Source organism: Chelonoidis abingdonii, chromosome 15 (assembly GCF_003597395.2).
Source record: "Chelonoidis abingdonii isolate Lonesome George chromosome 15, CheloAbing_2.0, whole genome shotgun sequence".
Classification (NCBI taxonomy): Eukaryota; Metazoa; Chordata; order Testudines; family Testudinidae; genus Chelonoidis; species Chelonoidis abingdonii.
Genome location: NC_133783.1, coordinates 44,902,711 through 44,920,535, shown reverse-complemented (window position 1 = coordinate 44,920,535; position 17,825 = coordinate 44,902,711). Strand labels below are relative to the sequence as shown.

The 17,825-nt window shown below is 40.0% G+C and overlaps 1 protein-coding gene across 7 annotated transcripts in view; it reads right to left on the bottom strand.

Moving 5' to 3' along the window:
• The window catches only part of CTBP2 (C-terminal binding protein 2), a 230,760-nt gene that overhangs the window by 30,990 nt on the left and 181,945 nt on the right, over positions 1-17,825 (bottom strand). Inside the window, exon 1 of one of the 7 annotated variants that reach the window (XM_032796475.2) lies at positions 4,484-4,813. The exons of the other annotated variants lie outside the window; for them this stretch is intronic. Within the exon in view, the coding sequence (XP_032652366.1) occupies positions 4,484-4,505 (22 nt within the window). The 5' untranslated portion in view covers positions 4,506-4,813. Of the gene's footprint in view, positions 1-4,483; positions 4,814-17,825 lie in introns of those variants that run through there. 7 annotated transcript variants of the gene reach the window in all.

Genomic DNA, 17,825 nt, shown 5'->3' with positions numbered 1-17,825 from the left:
GTGCACATATGGGGACTATACCTTAAACTTTCCCACCCCAGCTGCTGTGTGAAATCTTCAGGATACTTCCCTGAGCATGTGCAACCAGAGCTGGGAATGACAGCAGCCAGGAAACAGCTCAGCGGGTTTTTGTTATTCTTACATGGATTCACTTACAAGAAGTTTTCCCACACGTTTATTTTGCACTCAAGATGTAATTGTGTGTCTGTTAAACTGAGCTGCCTTTTCTACAACTACATGTTCTCAGTCTCTTCTCTTTTTAAGCTGAGGTTAACCAATAAGCGATTGTGCCAGATGGGGACCAGGAACCAGGACTCCTGTATGCTATGCCTAGCTCTGCCAATGACTCACTGTTTCATTTTTGGATAAGTCACTTAAAAGATACTAGGCCTCAGTTTATCAGTAAGTAGAATGGTGATATAATTAGGGTTCTGTGACTGTGTTTAATTTGTTGTTGTTTTTTTTCACAAAATGTTGCAAAAATATTTTCACAGTATAATTTCAGGCAATTTTGCAGTCCAGTAAAGCCCATCTCCTTCAAACATGTGTGCCTTTATGCATAAGAGTAGTCTCAGTATATATATGCTTAAGTGCCCTAAATTAATTTTGTGTGATATCTTTGTAAAATGGAGGACTGGCATCAAAACATGCAAGATTTCATGTTTTTTTATGCAAGAGACCTCCCCCCCCCCCACATACACTGGAATGAAATTTCAAAAATGGAGGATTTTACTTGGAAATTTTGAATTTTGTAAAAAAGAAGAATCATTCAGAAATGGTCCACATTTCCAAGCAAAAATGGTATACAATGCTAAGCCCTCAAACACTGAGCTTTTTCAAATTTCATTGTGAATATTTCATAGAGCCCTGGGTATCCTATTTACCTATGTCACAGAGGTCTAAGGTTTTACACTTGTTAAGTGCTTGGAAATCCCTGGATGAAATAGTTACTTTTTTTTTTTTTTTTAAATGAATCAGTATCTGTACTTTGGATCTTTGACCTATGGCATTAACTGTTCTGGGTTCAAATTTTCAAAGATGGCAGCTAATTCTGGGTATTTAACTTAAGCAACCTTCTGCTACCTTGTTTTGAGTTGTGGATGTTCAGCCCTTCTGAAAATACAGGCCCAATGTGTTCTACTTTTGGCCCTCAAAAATATTAGAGGCCATTTTTTAAAATGTTGTCCATAAGAGATGCCTGTCTGATAGAGGAACCAGGCAGAATCTTTTTTGATTTTCTTTTTCTGTCTAGGTTAAGAACACATCTGTTCTACCTAGTTACTCTACTATATTATTCAGGTGGTGATGGAAGTAATGAATGTCTTCAGTACCATCTAGATCTGATAGTCATCTCCCTGCTACATTAAGTTCCAAACATATCAATTTACTAGTTATTACAGTAATCGTTTATGATGATTATTTGGACAAGCACTGGGTTATTTTGTCGTGGAGAAGTCAATGGAGTTGACTGCGAAAAATCAAATTACATTTCCCATTCCTTTCTAAAGTGGAGACCTGTGACTAGTTAAGGAGGGTCACAGGGGAAATCATAAATACCTAAACAAAGAGCATTACAGAACAAATGCTATAGTGTGCGACTCTGCAGCTATTCAAAAAGCAGATAAAAAAAGAACCCAGAAAAGGGGGGATCGTTTACTGACTGGAACTAAGATCGCTCACTTGCAGCACTATGGTGGCAGTCTGGCTTCCTGCATAATGGTCAACACTGCAATATCCTGCTGTGGAAAAGGCTAAAAGCAGTGTGTCAGTGTAACCCTGATGCCAAAAAATGACAATGAGGGAAGGAAACTAATGAGAATGCCACCACATTGATTTTTTAAAAAATGACAAAATTAAACATGCACTGTTATCCATTTATTCAGTCAGGTGAACAACATTAGCAAGATCTACATCAAATAATATGTGAAAGACAGACTGAAACACAATGAGCCAAAACCATGCCTTGCAGAACTCCACTGAAGCCAACTCACTTACCACAGAGAGGAATCTACACTGGTGTATATTGAATACTGGTTAAAAACTTGTTATACTTGTTTTAGAGGTGGGAAAAGAAACCCTGGGCACAGGCAAATTTAGCAGAAATGTGTTCAATGGTTCTCAGATCTTGTTTTGTTGACTGGGATTTAAAAAGATAAAACCCCAAACGAACAGCAGTTCTGATGAAATATTTTCAAAATTTAACATGAACGTTTTTCTAAACAGGATGCCTTTTTTCTATTGAGATTTCCATTTGCACTTACTGGAAGTAATACATCATGCTTGCATTGTTTTATCCAGATGGAAGTGCAATTGAGTCAGTTTGGATGGTACAGAGCTGAGATGATTTGGATAAGTGAAAGAAGCTTGCCATAAGCAGATAAACAAAAATAAAACATGTATAAATCTCATCCGTAAGTGAAGCATTATTCTTCAGGTAGGTTGATCACTTTTCCTATTTAATAAGCAACTTAATCACAACACTGACTAAAATGTTACTAAGGTGTAACCAAACCTAGACCATCACATAACGAGAGCCTCGTATTGTTATCGGCAAAGAAAGAACATGCTACACAGGCAAATGGCACAGTGAAAATAGCTATATCACCACCAGGACAATGACTTTAGTAATCACTGGGATTTACACTATGTGCTGGCCAAACATAATCAGAGCTTGCTGCCTATGCAGGGTAATAGCTATTTACAAACAGTGATGTAGACAAGACGAGGTTGGTAATTATTTTTTCAAATAATGAAACAAGTAAAACAAAACCAATGGCAATCTGAAACTTGGACACTTAAACTGAAACCCTTCCCACCCAACTGTTTTATCATCCTATCATTACATAAGTGACTTTGTAGGTCACAAGACTTTTTTTTTTTTTTTTTTGGAAACATGACATCTGTTTCTTTGCTTGGGATTACGGATGTAATTGTATGTGATGACATAGGCTCCTTAGACATGTCAAGCTAGTCTACAGACAAAAAATAACACTTGCCCAGGATAAATGTGAGCTGGAAAATGCGCTGAATATTTAGAAGAATGGCTCTCATTTTCTCTTACTACAATGAAGTAATTTACGTCAATTTGACAGAGAAAGAAAGTTTTGAAGCAGATCAATATGAGATGAAGTGCATAATGTAGAGTAATTACATTGTAATAAAAACCACTGACAGGTTTGCAAGTTAAATCATACAGTGCAATATATTTTCCTTGGCCGGTTCATTTTTTGTATCTATCTAGTTGTAGCTCTATGACTCTCTATATAAACTTTACAGATCAAGTATGCATATCTTTTATACACAAACTCAAATCAAACTGCTGGGACACAGGAAAATCAAATTTATGGATTCAAACCGCATATAATTTTTCTCCTTCTTTTAACTTATGCAACACATTTGACACATCTGACTGCTTCATTAAGAATCAGATACGCAAAAAAATCAGAAAGTAATTAAAAAGTTCCCCCACTAAAAATTCCCAGTCGAGGTTTAAATCATGGGCCTTAAACCTTTAATACTGCAGCACATTTCTCTATCATGTAAGTGTTGGGAACATGGGGAAGGGAAACGCAGCATATAAAGTAATATAAAGCACAGAGCTAATCTACGAAGAGTTATTAAGCACATAAAACAAGGAGTCATCCCCATTGTAAAAAATGCAGAGTTCTGTCTCAATTCATGGGCATGTAGCTACAAATAAGAGGGAGTGCAGACAGAACAGGAGGACATGGAATGTCTCTTTTTCTAGTGAGATTAGTGCTCTTTATCATTTAGGAAATATATTATACAAATATACTGGTATGTATAACATTAAAAAGCTTTCCATTCATTTGAAGTTTCCTGATTTGTAGATAAATCATAATAAAGCTTGCAAAGTTGACCCAAGTACTGTTCATTCTACATATATTGGGGCATTCCCTGCTATCTATGGACTTCTTCCAGCATATCAGTGGACAGCTTTTTAAGGAAGGGAGGAGAAAGGAAAAAAACCCTTTCCCTGTAACACTGAGAACTCAAACTCCACCCCAATTCACAACCAGCACAGCTTATTGCACCCAGCTCAGTGTATAAAGTGCTTTTGTTTCATTTTTAATATACAAAGCCTGCTTGTCTTCTTTTGCAGCTCCTCCCCTTTGCCACCCACTTGTATCCGATTCCAGTGGCACCCCTGCCAAGAGAATTAGGGAGTGCTCCCTGCTAAATGGCAGTCTTTGTGTGACCACAAGTCGGCTGGTACTATCTCACAGAAACAAAAGCAGAAGCCATTTGCCTAATACTTATTAATCTCAGTTGCCTACGCCACGCAGCTATTAAAAAAAAAAAAGAAGCTTTAAATATGTTCACTTGCACTATATAAAAGTGTATCAAGAAGCAAGCCCGACAATCTATTGAATTACACATTCACAACAAAGTAGCTACAGTTTTACAGTCAACTACACACTTTATTAAACAAACAGAAAAGAAACAGGAAATTTCCCCTTGCCTGGAAAATGTTGCCTCCACATTCTTCTTCTTATTAAAAACCGCACATGGCAGCAGAGGAGGGAGGGAGGGAGGGAGAAGAGGGGGGAAAAACCCCCCACCCAGGATAAAATACTACCACTTTCAGTGCGTTGACTCTCCTCTCGTCTACGAAGGAGTATCTTCAAACAAGCAATCCCACAGCCCACAGCTGCAACATCTCAAGACAAATGTCTCTTTGAACACGGAGGGAAAGAAAAGGCTTTTGTCCTGAGCTACAGAATAATAGTCTGAAATTGCTAGAGGAGTTACAGTCACCTCTGTGCAGCTCCAAACTCTTCAGAGCACTCCCTCCAGACTTTGCCGAAGCTTTTAACTAATCATAGTTCTTTCCCAGCCCTTGAATAAAATCATGTGAGTGCCAGCCAAAAAATCTTATGCTGTGCACACTAAAAGACTTGTATATGTTGGGTTTTTCCCCCCCTCTCATTGACTTGCACATACGTCTTTTTTCTTGGTTGTTTTGAAAGTATTTAATCTGTGCCATGCTGCAGTTTTTCATTACTTAAAGAAGTCAAACATGCTTCTCTATGTACAGTATACGGAACAAGGCTCCATGTTCAAACTGATAGCTTGCAACAACAACAATCTAAGGGATCAACAGTAGTAGGGTTCAGCGATCTGATTTAGATAAGTACCCAAAATTAAGGGGCCAAATTTATTCCTGGTGTGTAAGTCAACTGGTTTTCAATGGGCTCACCCCAGAGATGAATTTGGCTCTTTAGCAGTACCATTTGCATCTGCAAAACTGGGCTAGCAATCCTGCAACATGAGATCCCTACTCCAGTTGGGCCAGAAATCTCTGAGAACAGCTTGCTTCACTGTGACCTTTTGGCTCATCAGCTTCTGGCTGAAATTAGGAAGTGTAGAGGGTGTTCAAAAATGAAAAATAATGGAAAGGAGAAAACATCCATCCGTTCCTCATTCCCAGACCCATACCTTAATCATAACTCCATTCTTCCTTGACATCCCATGTCATCTTAATGGGTCACCAAAACTTGCCTAGGTAACTTGCCTAATTAACAGATATATGTGCCCAAACAGAAAAGAAACAGGAAATTTCCCTTGCCTGGAAAATGTTGCCTCCACATTCTTGGCTGAGAATTCTTGCTGCTCTTGTTTTGTTGTTGTTATTGTTGACGGGGAATAGAAAACTTAACGGACCCAATCCTCAAACCAAACCACTCCATAGAGAGCTGGTAAATCTGGATTCGTGTCCTGGCTCTCGGAGACTTTTAACATGACTGTGCAAGTCATGTGAGCTTCTCTGCACCTCAGCTCCCCATATAACACAAGGACAATAATATATATCTATCTGTTGTACGTATATGGCCCCCTTTACAGTAGCATCTGAGCACCTCAGACTCTTGACTGTATATATCCTCACTACACCCATGTGAGGTATTATCCCCATTGCACAAGTGAGAAACTGAGGCAAGGGAAACAAAGGCAACAGAGGAAATCTGTGGCAGAGCTGTGAATTGAATCTAAGTCCAAGGACAATGTTCTAACCACCAGACCACACTGCTTTTAGTGCTATATAGCTATGAGCCACTACGCAGTTCAGTGCTGTGAGGATAAATTCATTAATATTTGCAAAGCCTCTGGGAATCGTTGGATGGAAGTTGTCTATTTAAATGGAAAGTTAAAAAAAATAAACAGACCAAAATTCTCACCAGATGCCAGGGAGTCACAGTGGTTCAGGCCAGATGCCCATAGTCTCTGATGCGGATTTGTTCTGCATACGGACAGCACCATCAAGCCCAGCATATTTACAAAAAAATGAGATTGGAGTTTTTTCACCAAACAGATTTTAAAAATATTTTATATTTATTTTAAAAATCTGTTTGGTTAGAAAACTCCAATCTCATTTTACAGGCATACCCCTTTCTGTGGTGCACAGCGGTCCTGTTATAAGTACACAGTACACTGGACCAAACATTAGTCAAGTCTCACTTTAGATACGCAGTTTAACAGCAAGGATTGCTATAAAGCAGTGGTTCTCAACCCACAGCCCAATCAGCACACAGCTGTGGCCCATGTGACATCCTCATATACTGTGTGGATGTGGCCCACATAACACACAGAGAGCTGCATATGCGGCCCACAATGATAAATAGGCTGAGAACCACTGCTATAAAGCATGCTTTGATTTCTTTCTGGAGAACTCATAACTGGCTGGTCTGACCTCTGTTAAAGTCAATGGGAGTCTTTCTACTGATATTAATGGGAGTTGGAATGTGCCCTTAAGACCCAGTTAGGAAAGTACTTAAGCATCTGCTTAACTTTAAGCACCTGAGTAGTCCTCATTGACTTCAAAAAGATTACTCATGTACTTAAAGCTTAGCAAGTGCTTAAGCTCTTTGCCGTGGTCCCTTGGTGAAATAAAAAAGGGACTTTGTTAAACTCAATACTAGAAGCCTAAAAAGGGTATCGAGATCATTAGTCAATGTTTGTAGAGCACTTTTAAAACAAAAGGTACTATGCTAAGTATTTTTAGTTGTTATTAACAAGTAGGTAATTGACATAATAAGATTCTGACATAAATTAATACAAGTATTTAGAAGGGCCTGGGAATCTTATCCTAAATAACGGCATTCGTCTGTAATAACTGCTGCATTTCTATGGACTGCAGCAAGCCAAGCAAAACTTTATTTTGTTACTACCTACTTCTATTCAATTGATTTCAAGGCCAGAAGGACCACTGTGATCATCTCAAATCTGACCTGTATGAGGCCTCAGAACTTCCCCCCAAATAATTCCTGTTTGAACTGAAGTTTATCTTTTAGAAAAACATCCAATCTTGATTTTAAAATTGGCAATGTATTAACATATTACAAAATGGTGTGATATAAAGGTTTTACTAATTCGCAAGTGGCAAAGCAGTAAGTGAGTTATGTGAGTCACACCAAACAAATTCCAATAAATATTTATGAGCACTGTCTGATGTCTTTTGCACATCACATAACTTGCAAAACTGAATCCTGCAAGAGTGTGAACACTTCCACACCTGAATTCATTCCTTTAACTTCCCTTCAATAAGTTCTTTGTGCATACAATTTACATACAAACGTACATATAAGAACATACAGAAAATGAAACCAAACCTATAAAAATGAATCAAACTATTTCTCTTATTACAGCCTGGGAGGGAAGAAAGAGTTAATGTTATTTCTACTTGTAAATACTTGGAAGACACTCAATACTATGATGATAGGGTCCACACAGGTACCTAGCGCATTAGAGAAATTACCTAAAATAACTTTCTACATATAATAGTAGCACAGTTTTTAAAGTCCAAAATCTCAAACTTTTGGAGCCAGAAACAAGTGCTGGGTGTACCCACTGGAGAAAGACTGCAAAAATCTCCTCTTTCCAGTGAGATAAAAGAGCTAGGATCTAACCCTCAGCCCACAAGATACTGGCTCTTAAACCAGTTACCAGTGCAGGACTGAATATTGCCCATCCTGGGATTAAGTCTGCCATTACTTTGTTTTGGGGGAAGGGGAGAGTAAGAGGGATGGGAAGAAGGAACATCTATGCTTCGGAGGAAATAAGGGAACATTTATCTGATACATTGATTAGCAATAAAAAATGGTGTCCGTTTGAAGCTGCTCAAGGGCTTTGAACGTTAGAAGTCATTCTGGGAGGGAAGGACTAGTGGTTAGAGATCCACGGAGCCCTGGTGGAGGCCCTACATAGTTCAGATTCTGTTGAGTTCTTCAGTTAAAGCAAGGTCCCAATGTTTTTATTAGGGATGAAATTAAAAGTACTTCAACCCCACGAGTCAGCACTTGAAGTCTCTTGTAGCCTTCCGAAGGTCTGTAGTCAGGGCCCCTAGAAACCTTAGCAGCTCCTCAGGGTATTGGGAGATAGAGGTCTCCTTCCTCAACTGAGCTCCCCTGAAGTTCTACAGTTGTAGACTCAACTGACCTCCAGGGTCCCTGGGCTGCCTAGCGCCAGCTCCCTTGTCTGTCACTCCACTGCGGATTATTCTGCAGCACTCCTTGTGTCCCTAGAGCTAGAAACCATGCAGAGAAGTATGAACTAGGGGAGTCAGCCAGGTAGCCCAGGTACCAAGGGCGGGCTTGTCCATTCTCAAGGTCACTGAAAAGAAAAGAGCCAACCCTTGACCCTCTTGAGCTCCTTCAAGTTTTCTGTTTCAACCAAGCTTCTACCTGAGGAAGATGTGTGCTTCAGCCGCAAGACATATCTGCTTCAAACTTTAGTATTTACAAAGTGAGGGGTGTAAAAATGGGTGACAAAGCCCCAGCCTGGCTCAGCTGAGGTGGGCTTGCTTATATAAAAAGGAAACTCTAAAGAATTACTCTACAATAGCAGCCTCCCCCCCATCCAGCAGAGCCGAGGAACTCAATGCAGCTTCCCCAGCTCCAGAAAACTTTTTCCTGAAGAAATTCCTAAGCTTCACAGCAGAGGAGAGTCTGGAGATTTCTGTGGGACAGAAGCAGCAAAGGTTCCCTTCTCTTAAGGAACTCAAGTGCCTGGAGCTATAGAAAACTGTTTGCAATTGATGCTGGGACTGTTCTGTGGAAACTACTAGGGCCTTAGTGCTGTAGAAAACCTTATGCAGCCAGCATATAAAAGTGGCTTTTTGCTGTTGTTTTTTAAACATGAATCTTATATTAAACTTTAGCTACACAACCAGAAAGTTATTGTGAACAGGAGTTAAGCATTACGAATACGGAAATGACCAGCTGTGGTATTTGACACTGATGTTTCAGTATCCTCATAGCTTTTACACTGTAGATAGGCATGATACAGCCAGGCACACCCCCTTCCTTCCCTCCTCACACGTCCATCAGAACATAGAGATATATGTAACCCAACAGCATGATTTTCCCTAAGACAGTGGCTCTCAACCTTTCCAGACCACTGTACCCCTTTCAGGAGTCTGAATCGTCTTATGTACCCCAAGTTTCACCTCATTTAAAAATTACTTGCTTACAAAATCAGACATAAAAATACAAGTGTCACAGCATACTATTACTGGAAAATTACTTATTTTCTTATTTTTACCATATAATTATAAATCAATTGGAATATAAATATTGTACTTACATTTCAGTATAAACTAGTCATTGTCTGTATGAATTTTAGTTTGTACTGACTTTGCTAGTGCTTTTTATGAAGCCTGTTGTAAAACTAGGCAAATATCTAGATGAGCCGATGTACCCTCTGGAAGGCCCCTGGTTGAGAATCACTGCCCTAAAGGACTTGAAATCAACCTTCAAGCTTCATGAAAATCTATTAAAGTATCTCTCAACAGAACAACACCTTATTGAGGAACATACTGGATACTGTTTCAATTATTAAAGCCTGGTGTGATCCATGAAGTATGTAAAATGTAACATAATTCAGCTTTCTATTTATACTATACCTTCCATCACAAGATATTTGTGCTTCACCTTGATTTCCTGGATGACATCAGGACCATTCAATATTTAGGCACACAGCCGCATGCATCCAATGCGTCTTTCTAGAATAGTGGTTCCCAAACTCATTCTGCTGCTTATACAGGAAAAGCCTCTGGTGGGCCAGGCCGGTTTGTTTACCTGCCACGTCCGCAGATTCGGTCGACTGCGGCTCCCAATGGCTGCGGTTTGCTGCTCCAGGCCAATGGAGGCTGCTGGAACCGGCGCGGGCTGAGAGACAGACTGGCCGCTGTTTCCAGTGGTTCCCATTGGCCTGGAGCAGCGAACCGTGGGCACTGGGAGCAGCAATTGGCCGAATCTCTGGATGTGGCAGGTAAACAAACCGGCCTGGCCCGCCAGGGGCTTTCCCTGAACAAGCGGCGGAACACGTTTGGGAACCACTGGTCTAGAATTATGTTCCTGGTCCAACGCCCAAAGAATCTTTTCACTGACCTCAATGTGAGATGGACAAGGTCCTAGGTTGGTGGATAGAATAAAACTGCTCTGAAAACCAACCTACTCTTTTCCTTGACAAGTTCAGTACCAAGTTAATTTGCCTTTGGGTACGCAGAAGGCTTTTTGAAGTTCCGATAATCGTAGCTGCATCCACTAGCAGGGGGAACGGATGGAAAGTCACATATCAGCTGGGGGAGTTTGGTAACTGGCATGAGGAGTTGAAATACATAGCAGGAGCTCAAGGACCATCAGAGAAAGCTAAAAGAAACTGCTGGTCAAAATATTAAGAAACAGAGGAGGAAGGAGTGAAGGCCAATGGAACTTAATTGTTTCTCCACAGGAAGCAATGGAAGCTGTCAGAGGATACAAGACAGATGTTCAAACAGATGGGAGAGTCCATATGGGGAACTAATGGATGCTACCAGGAAAGCTAAAACAAGTGTCTGGAAGAGGAAAGGCTCAATCAGGAGAGAGACAGGAGTGCTCAGGTAAATAAATAAAATTAGAAAAAACATTGTTAAGGCTTTTTGTTGTGGTGGTAAGAATAGCTCACTGACCCACAAACCTTCCCATCACTATGTGGGGTTTGAGCTCTCTAACTACTATTAAAGACAATGTGATGAAGGCAGTTAAAACCCCACACAAGTCCCTGAAAATGTGCCCTACCATGTCCAAAATAGAAATATGGAATTTGATGTTAGTGGTGTGTAAGAAAAGATCTTCAAGAATTATATCATCCATGAGACTGACAAAATAAATTCCATACAGTGTTCCCACTTGGCCCGTTGCATATTTTCTTTATCTTGGGTGTGTAGATATTTGTCTCTGTGGCACACACAACAGCCATATGGCACTACAGAAGAAGAACAGCAATCACATGTAATTTGTCCTTCGTGTCTATCGCATCTCTTCCTATCCTCTCTTGTTGCAACTATTTATTTGCTCATATTTATTAAAATGGAAAAAGTAGATCAAAAGACACAAAAAACAGTCTATGCAGGATGCAAACTGTTTTTAAAAAATGCAAAATCAAATGCACACAGCTAGAAAAAACGATGATATTTTGCAGTGTGTTGATGTCCAAATGCAAAGTGGTGCCCATAAAATATTCTTTTGTATTTGGGAAGTGTGTTTTTTGAAGAAAGGTGTTTTAAGTTTCTCCACCCTCATGGAATGTACATGACAATGTCTTGGTGCAGTCTCTGTGTTGGAAGAAGTACAGAATGCTGACAGAACAGCACAAAGCAGTCAGACTAAGCCCACGGAACGAGTGCATTGATATCAGCCATCTGGACACAAGGAGGCCTAACTTGAAATCACCCCATGGGATTCAAGGGCTTCAAAGATATTTTGAAGACTACATGTATGAACGTAGACTAATGAACAGACTGCCAAGGGTCGTGGCAGAAGCCTCATCACTTGGGACAGTTGTATGACACTGGATGAAGACATCAGAAAGCAAACTGGATGTCCTAGTTCTTGGTTTATGGTGGATCTGGATCCAAAAGGTCCAGCTGCTACAAAAGCAGCACTCTTGCTGTGCACCCATATTCTGATCAGACGTGTTTTCACCACTCCTGCCCCCTACAGAACAGGTAAGCTGCACACATGGGGCACTGGGTGGGCCAGGGAATGGAAGCAGCATACTTGTGAAAAACACCCCCTGTCCTCACAACCCTTCCAGGACTCTTACTGTGGCAGTTTTCTGGAGTGGCAGGGCTTCATTGTATGCAGCTGAAGAGCCAGGACAAGAGTAAAGGTAACAGATTTCCACCCTTCATCCTCTTTTGCAGATTTTCTATTAAGCAAGTAGGAACAAAAGCCAGCAAGAATTTGACCCTTTCCCTGCTCCTATATATTCCATCTACAGGCCACAGCAGTACTTGAATGATACCCAATAAACTCATCTGCAAAAAACACACACTATAGTTTTCCAAGTGAATCATATGGAAATCCTGATTGTGCAGCATCCTTAGTGCCTTGCTGGAGAGACGAGAGGAAGGGAATTTCCACTTGACCAAGACTCCATAACCAAACACATCCACTCTTTGGGAAAGTCCTTATATGGATTTGACTTTTCCAGCTAAGGTATCTCTCTCAGTATATAATTATAAGTGCTGCTTACATTTTTAATTTAAATATGTATAGGAAATGTTACCCACTCAATATACTCTGTCCATTTTGGAAAAAGGGAGTCGTTGAAGGAATATCATCATAAGTATAGAGGAAAACAAATCCGGTCATTAATTTAAACAACTTGCCAAAATACAGATTTTCCAGCTACAAACCACTTCTTATATTGTATTCAGTAAACTGACAACTTGATAGTTCAAGCTATGCAGGTTCCTCACAAACAAAAGAAAAAACTGTGTCAATCAGCAAAACATCTGGATTCAGTTTTTGGAAAATGAAAGTGGTTTAACCTGATTCACTGTCCATCTGCCATATGTATGTTTTAAAGTTGTATTTGCACATCAGTAACAGTGAAACAATAGACAATTAGTGGAAAATAAAGAAAATGCCAGACTTTAAAGTGTTTGTGGCAGTTAAATTATGTTAACATTAAACATTTAGGGTTAGACCTTCTGATTATGCTAAACAGAAAATGCTGTGAATATTTCCAAGTAAAATGTGCTGAAGTTTTTCTATGCACTATTTTCTAGCTTCCATTACTAACAGGCATGCCTGAGATCTTACATCAGCTGGAAAACAGGACAACAGGGATTACATTTAGAAAAAAGTTTCCATGTTGGGCATGTACAAAAGCAGAAGAGGATGTTGATTGCCATTTCATATTGATTTATAGTTTTCATAACTAATTTGATATTGCCCCAGTTTCACAAATGGGATTCATACCCTTGCCAAGATTATGGAAGAAGACTGTTCTGGTTTGGTGTTTCGATGTTTTGTTTTTTTTTAATAATTCCTGTTCTCCACTTCTACTTGCTGTTCTTCTGTGTCACTGATAGCACTTAGTGTACAGATTCAAATGGAGCGATCACCACCTCCCACCAGTCAATAGTACTCTAAATAAGCAAGATGCTACCTTCCTTAAGGGGGCTGTGATATTAAGTGGGGATCCAACTATGTATTTTCCCCTCCCCAACTAAAGTTAATTGCTGTTCACAAGTAAGGGGGAAAGAATGGTCTGTGCAGGTGGGTCCCAGATGTGGGGCCTCTGAGGGTGGAGGGTGGAGAACTGTTGCTGGAAGTGACATTAGCCATCTGGCCTGGCTGCAGACATTGAAGCAGTAGCTAATAATGTTCACAAAGCAGTGAGATTCATTTTTAAAAAAAATACTGTTGATTATTCCGTTCAGTTCCAGACTATGGGATAAAATAAAGAGTTTTATGTACTGTGAATGCTCAGCTCACAGAGAAGCAAGTCAGGTCATTCATATACAGCAAAAGGGAAAATGGTAAGAACCTCATTTAGAGCTTTTTTGCAACAATTACCATGCCTCTCAACCACTTTTGACTATTTTCTGACTCCCTGATAAACTGACCATTATTCATGACCAAATACTGCTATCAGAGAATCAGGAAATGTAGCACAGTGCATGCCTCCTCTGTCCCTCACCCTATGGTCAGGTACAAGCTTTCAGTAGCACATCTTCAATCTCAACTTCAAAAAAAGTATTCAAATGGCCCTCAAACGCTATCCTATACATATATGAGGCAAATGGAATTTCAAAACTGTTATCTGCATAGACAAACAAATAATCCTTCACAAGTTATAACTAAAATTGTTAGAATGTAAAATATTCTCAGCTCAATGTGTGTGGCCTTATCAATGGAACTGCCATTAATGTTAATTAAAGTCCCTCTCATTAAATTGAGACTCCATCTGTATGGAGTTTCTTCTTCTTTCCTTTAGAAAAACTGATAGGTATTGGAATGGTGATGCAGAGGCAGTGACAGAAGGTGGTAGAGCTTGCCTCTATAGAGACATATCAATCCAGCAGCTTTCAAAAGCTCTGTATTTTGGCATTTTGGTTTTTCAGGAACATCTTTTAAGGTGTTACAATTTTAGAAACCAAGCTATTCCTCTCAGGAATCTAGCCCAGTCTTTTATTAATGTTATTTCCAAAGTTGACATGGAAGCCTGTTGTAAACGAAGAATCACCCAAGTCAAAGGCAGCCTCTCGAAGTGGCACACAGTGTGAAATGGAGGCAGGCAACATGTAAATGGCACAGATGGGTTGTGACCTCAAAGTGGAGTTTTGGACACAAGGGGGCTGCATTGTAACCCTTGCCCTGGGTTGTGCGGCTGGATTTGAGCTCCTCAGTCCATCTATGCTTCTCCTGCAGTTTCATCCTGAGTGATACATTTCAGTACAATGCCCACAAAACTCTCCAAGCCTAAAGCCTAGACTTCATGGCTTATGTGAAGAACTGTCCTTTGAAACACTTTTCCAAGTGTCCTAACCATCCTCAAATCCCGCTGAAGTGAATGAGGGCTGAAGATGCTCAGTATCTTGCACAATCAGTTTCTCCAGGGTTTGACTCTAGGCCCATTCAAGTCTATGCAGTCTTTCTTCTGGGCATTGAATCGGGACATCAGTTTCTAGTTCACCTCTTCCTTGGTGCTCTTCTTGGTACTCACCACATCTTTCTCTTGTTTTCTACATTCTTATTTTCTTACTTTCCTTTTATTCATTCTCCCACCTCTCTTTGAAATCTGCATTAAGACACTGAGAGGAAAAGTGACAATTCAGTTTTGGAAGAGGAAAGGCAGCCTGATGCAAGGAGATTTCTCAGGGACTGATTCTGCTAGATGCTGAATACCCTCAGCTCTCATGATTTCCCTAGAGTAAATGTGCTCACTTTCTCACAGAACTGGACATGAGTGAATGAGACGGGCAGCAATACAAGGAGGCTACTACTGGAGCTGAAAGTTGATTTACTTGTACAACTATTGCTTTATCAGTCATTTGTAGGGATAGTTGCAGCTGTTTGAAAAACAACTTTGACATAGGTCAAGTTCTTGTTGACATTTAATATACTTGAGCACCGTATAAATAAATCGAACAAAACTTTTAATGCAACTGCTATTGCTGAAACCGCGATGTTTATAAAGCAGGGATGGCACCTGGCAACAAAACTCTCTCACCAGCATGGAAATGGGCATGATTTAAATATGCAAAACATATTTGATTAATTGTGTCCAGTGATAAAACAGGCATAATCTGCTGTTATGATGTGTATTGTGATAGCACCTAGAAGCCCCAGCCATGGAGCAGGACCCCACCAAGGTGTAAACCCAGACAAATTAGGAACATACTCCATTTACCATCATCTAAGGAACAAAACCTCTTCTGTTCCAGGACTTTCTGTTCATCCAGCAGCCTCCAGGCCTGACTCCTCTGTTGTTGCTCCAGCCTCCTGAATGCTAACTCCTCCCACCAGTGACACTGGCATGAGTCCTTCATCAACTTAGGCTTCCCCTTCCCTGAACTGCTGAAGCCTCTACTCTTTTCATCTTATTCAGGAAATCATTTAGCAAATGCTTAAATCTGTCCCTGTTCTGGGCAGCACTGAAGCACATGATTAAAGTTAAAAACATGCTTAAGTACCCTCCTGAATTGGAAAGCATTCCTGAATGGGGCCTTTACTGGACTGAAGTCACCTTGAGGTGCACTACCTGTTATTTGCCAGTTTAGATAGCAAAACAACACAGGAGACGACTACTCCACATATAGCAAAGAAGAGATGCACATCTGAATTGGTTTAATGCTTCTTAGAGACAGTATATTCAGTGAGGTCTTGTCTACACTTACCAGAGGATCGATGCTGCGGCGATCAATGAATTGGTAGTCGATTTAGCAGGTCTAGTGAAGACCCGCTAAATTGACCGGCGACTGCTCTCCTGTCGATATTACGTAGGGTGGACCCCGTGGTAAGTAGATCTAAGCTACGTCGATTTGAGTTGCACTATTCACACAACTCAAATTGTGTAGCTTAGATCGAATTTTCCTTTTAGTGTAGACAAGGCCTGAGACTTCTCAGTTCTACCTTTTCCTAACTGGGCTGGTGAATCTGAGAGCTAGTACTGTGAAGAACTGGCCCACCTGGGAATTAGCACTCAGCCTCTTGGAATCCTAATGTAGTAGCTTTTCTTGCGGCCTGTATCAACTTGTCCTCAAGGACAATATCAGAGGTGTGGGGGAAGATGGATTTAATCCTCCCTCCTTTTTTGAAACCATGTTTCCAGACTGTTTTGAGATCCCTAAGTATTCTCCCCCATCCTTGTCAGCTATCACTAGTCCCATTTCAGGCAGGAACTATGTGATTATTACTGTATAAATAATGAAGATATACAGTATTATTTATGTCTATGTGTGCTACAAAGAGACTCATTTCTATTTTGTAGTTTGTTCATTTATTTATTATTATTATTATTATTATTTTTAAAGATGTCTCCCAAGACATATCAATAGAATACACATGGGTCAGCAGGTATGGGGAGACGTGTTTGTGGTTGAAGCTAGCTTCCCAAAAAGCATGTTCCATCTCAGATGTCAAAAGGAAGGGTGTTACAAGGGACCTGTTGGTTCATCCTGCCCTCCCCCCCCGTCAACCCTACTAGCTACAGTAGTCTGCAATGCTTTTCATTCAGCAGAAGAAAACTCAATCTCCTTACAAGACTTCTCTGAAAAGATTTTAGACATCCCAAGTAATGCAGTCCTTTTTAGCAACTTGTGCTCTCAAGTCACACTTTATCAGAGTTTAAACTGGATTGAATGAATCATAACATTGGTGTACTGGACAACGTAGAAGATGCTACCAAAACAAAAAATCTGGCTGGTAAAATAAGGTTCTGTAAGATCAGGGGAAAGTATAAAATCTGTTTCTGGGGTCTTGATTAAAAATAACTTCCTATCTCATTACAACATAGAAATTACAGTGAATAATATTAAATCTTGAAATCTTAAGACTGTTAGGGCCCTGACTCATTTAATCAATTTTTTTTGTCTTAGAAAAAAAGTGGAGTCAGGAGATTGACATACATTCCCACATTCTAAAATGATTCATGATTCCTTTCTACATCTTCAGACTCTGCAACTTTATAGAACCTGATTGTTTACTGACTGATAATAGGGTGACGAGAGTATCTTCAAGTTGCAAAGGCCATCTCAAATACTGCTATTTTTTAAAAGCATGGTTTTCCTGCTCTTACAAAGTCTATTCAGACACATAAAAGGACACTTGATTTCACAATGAGAATTTTAGTTTTGGGGTATGACGGTGTCTGTTCTTTTCCTGGCTAAGCTTTCTGTGACTGTAGACCAGAATTATTTTTTTTACCTATTGTGATTTCAAGGATGCTAAATCTTTAACGACCTAATTGCAAAAAAGACAGGTAGAGGCAATATTTCTTGTGATTTCCATTCAAATTCTATTTTCCAAATTTCA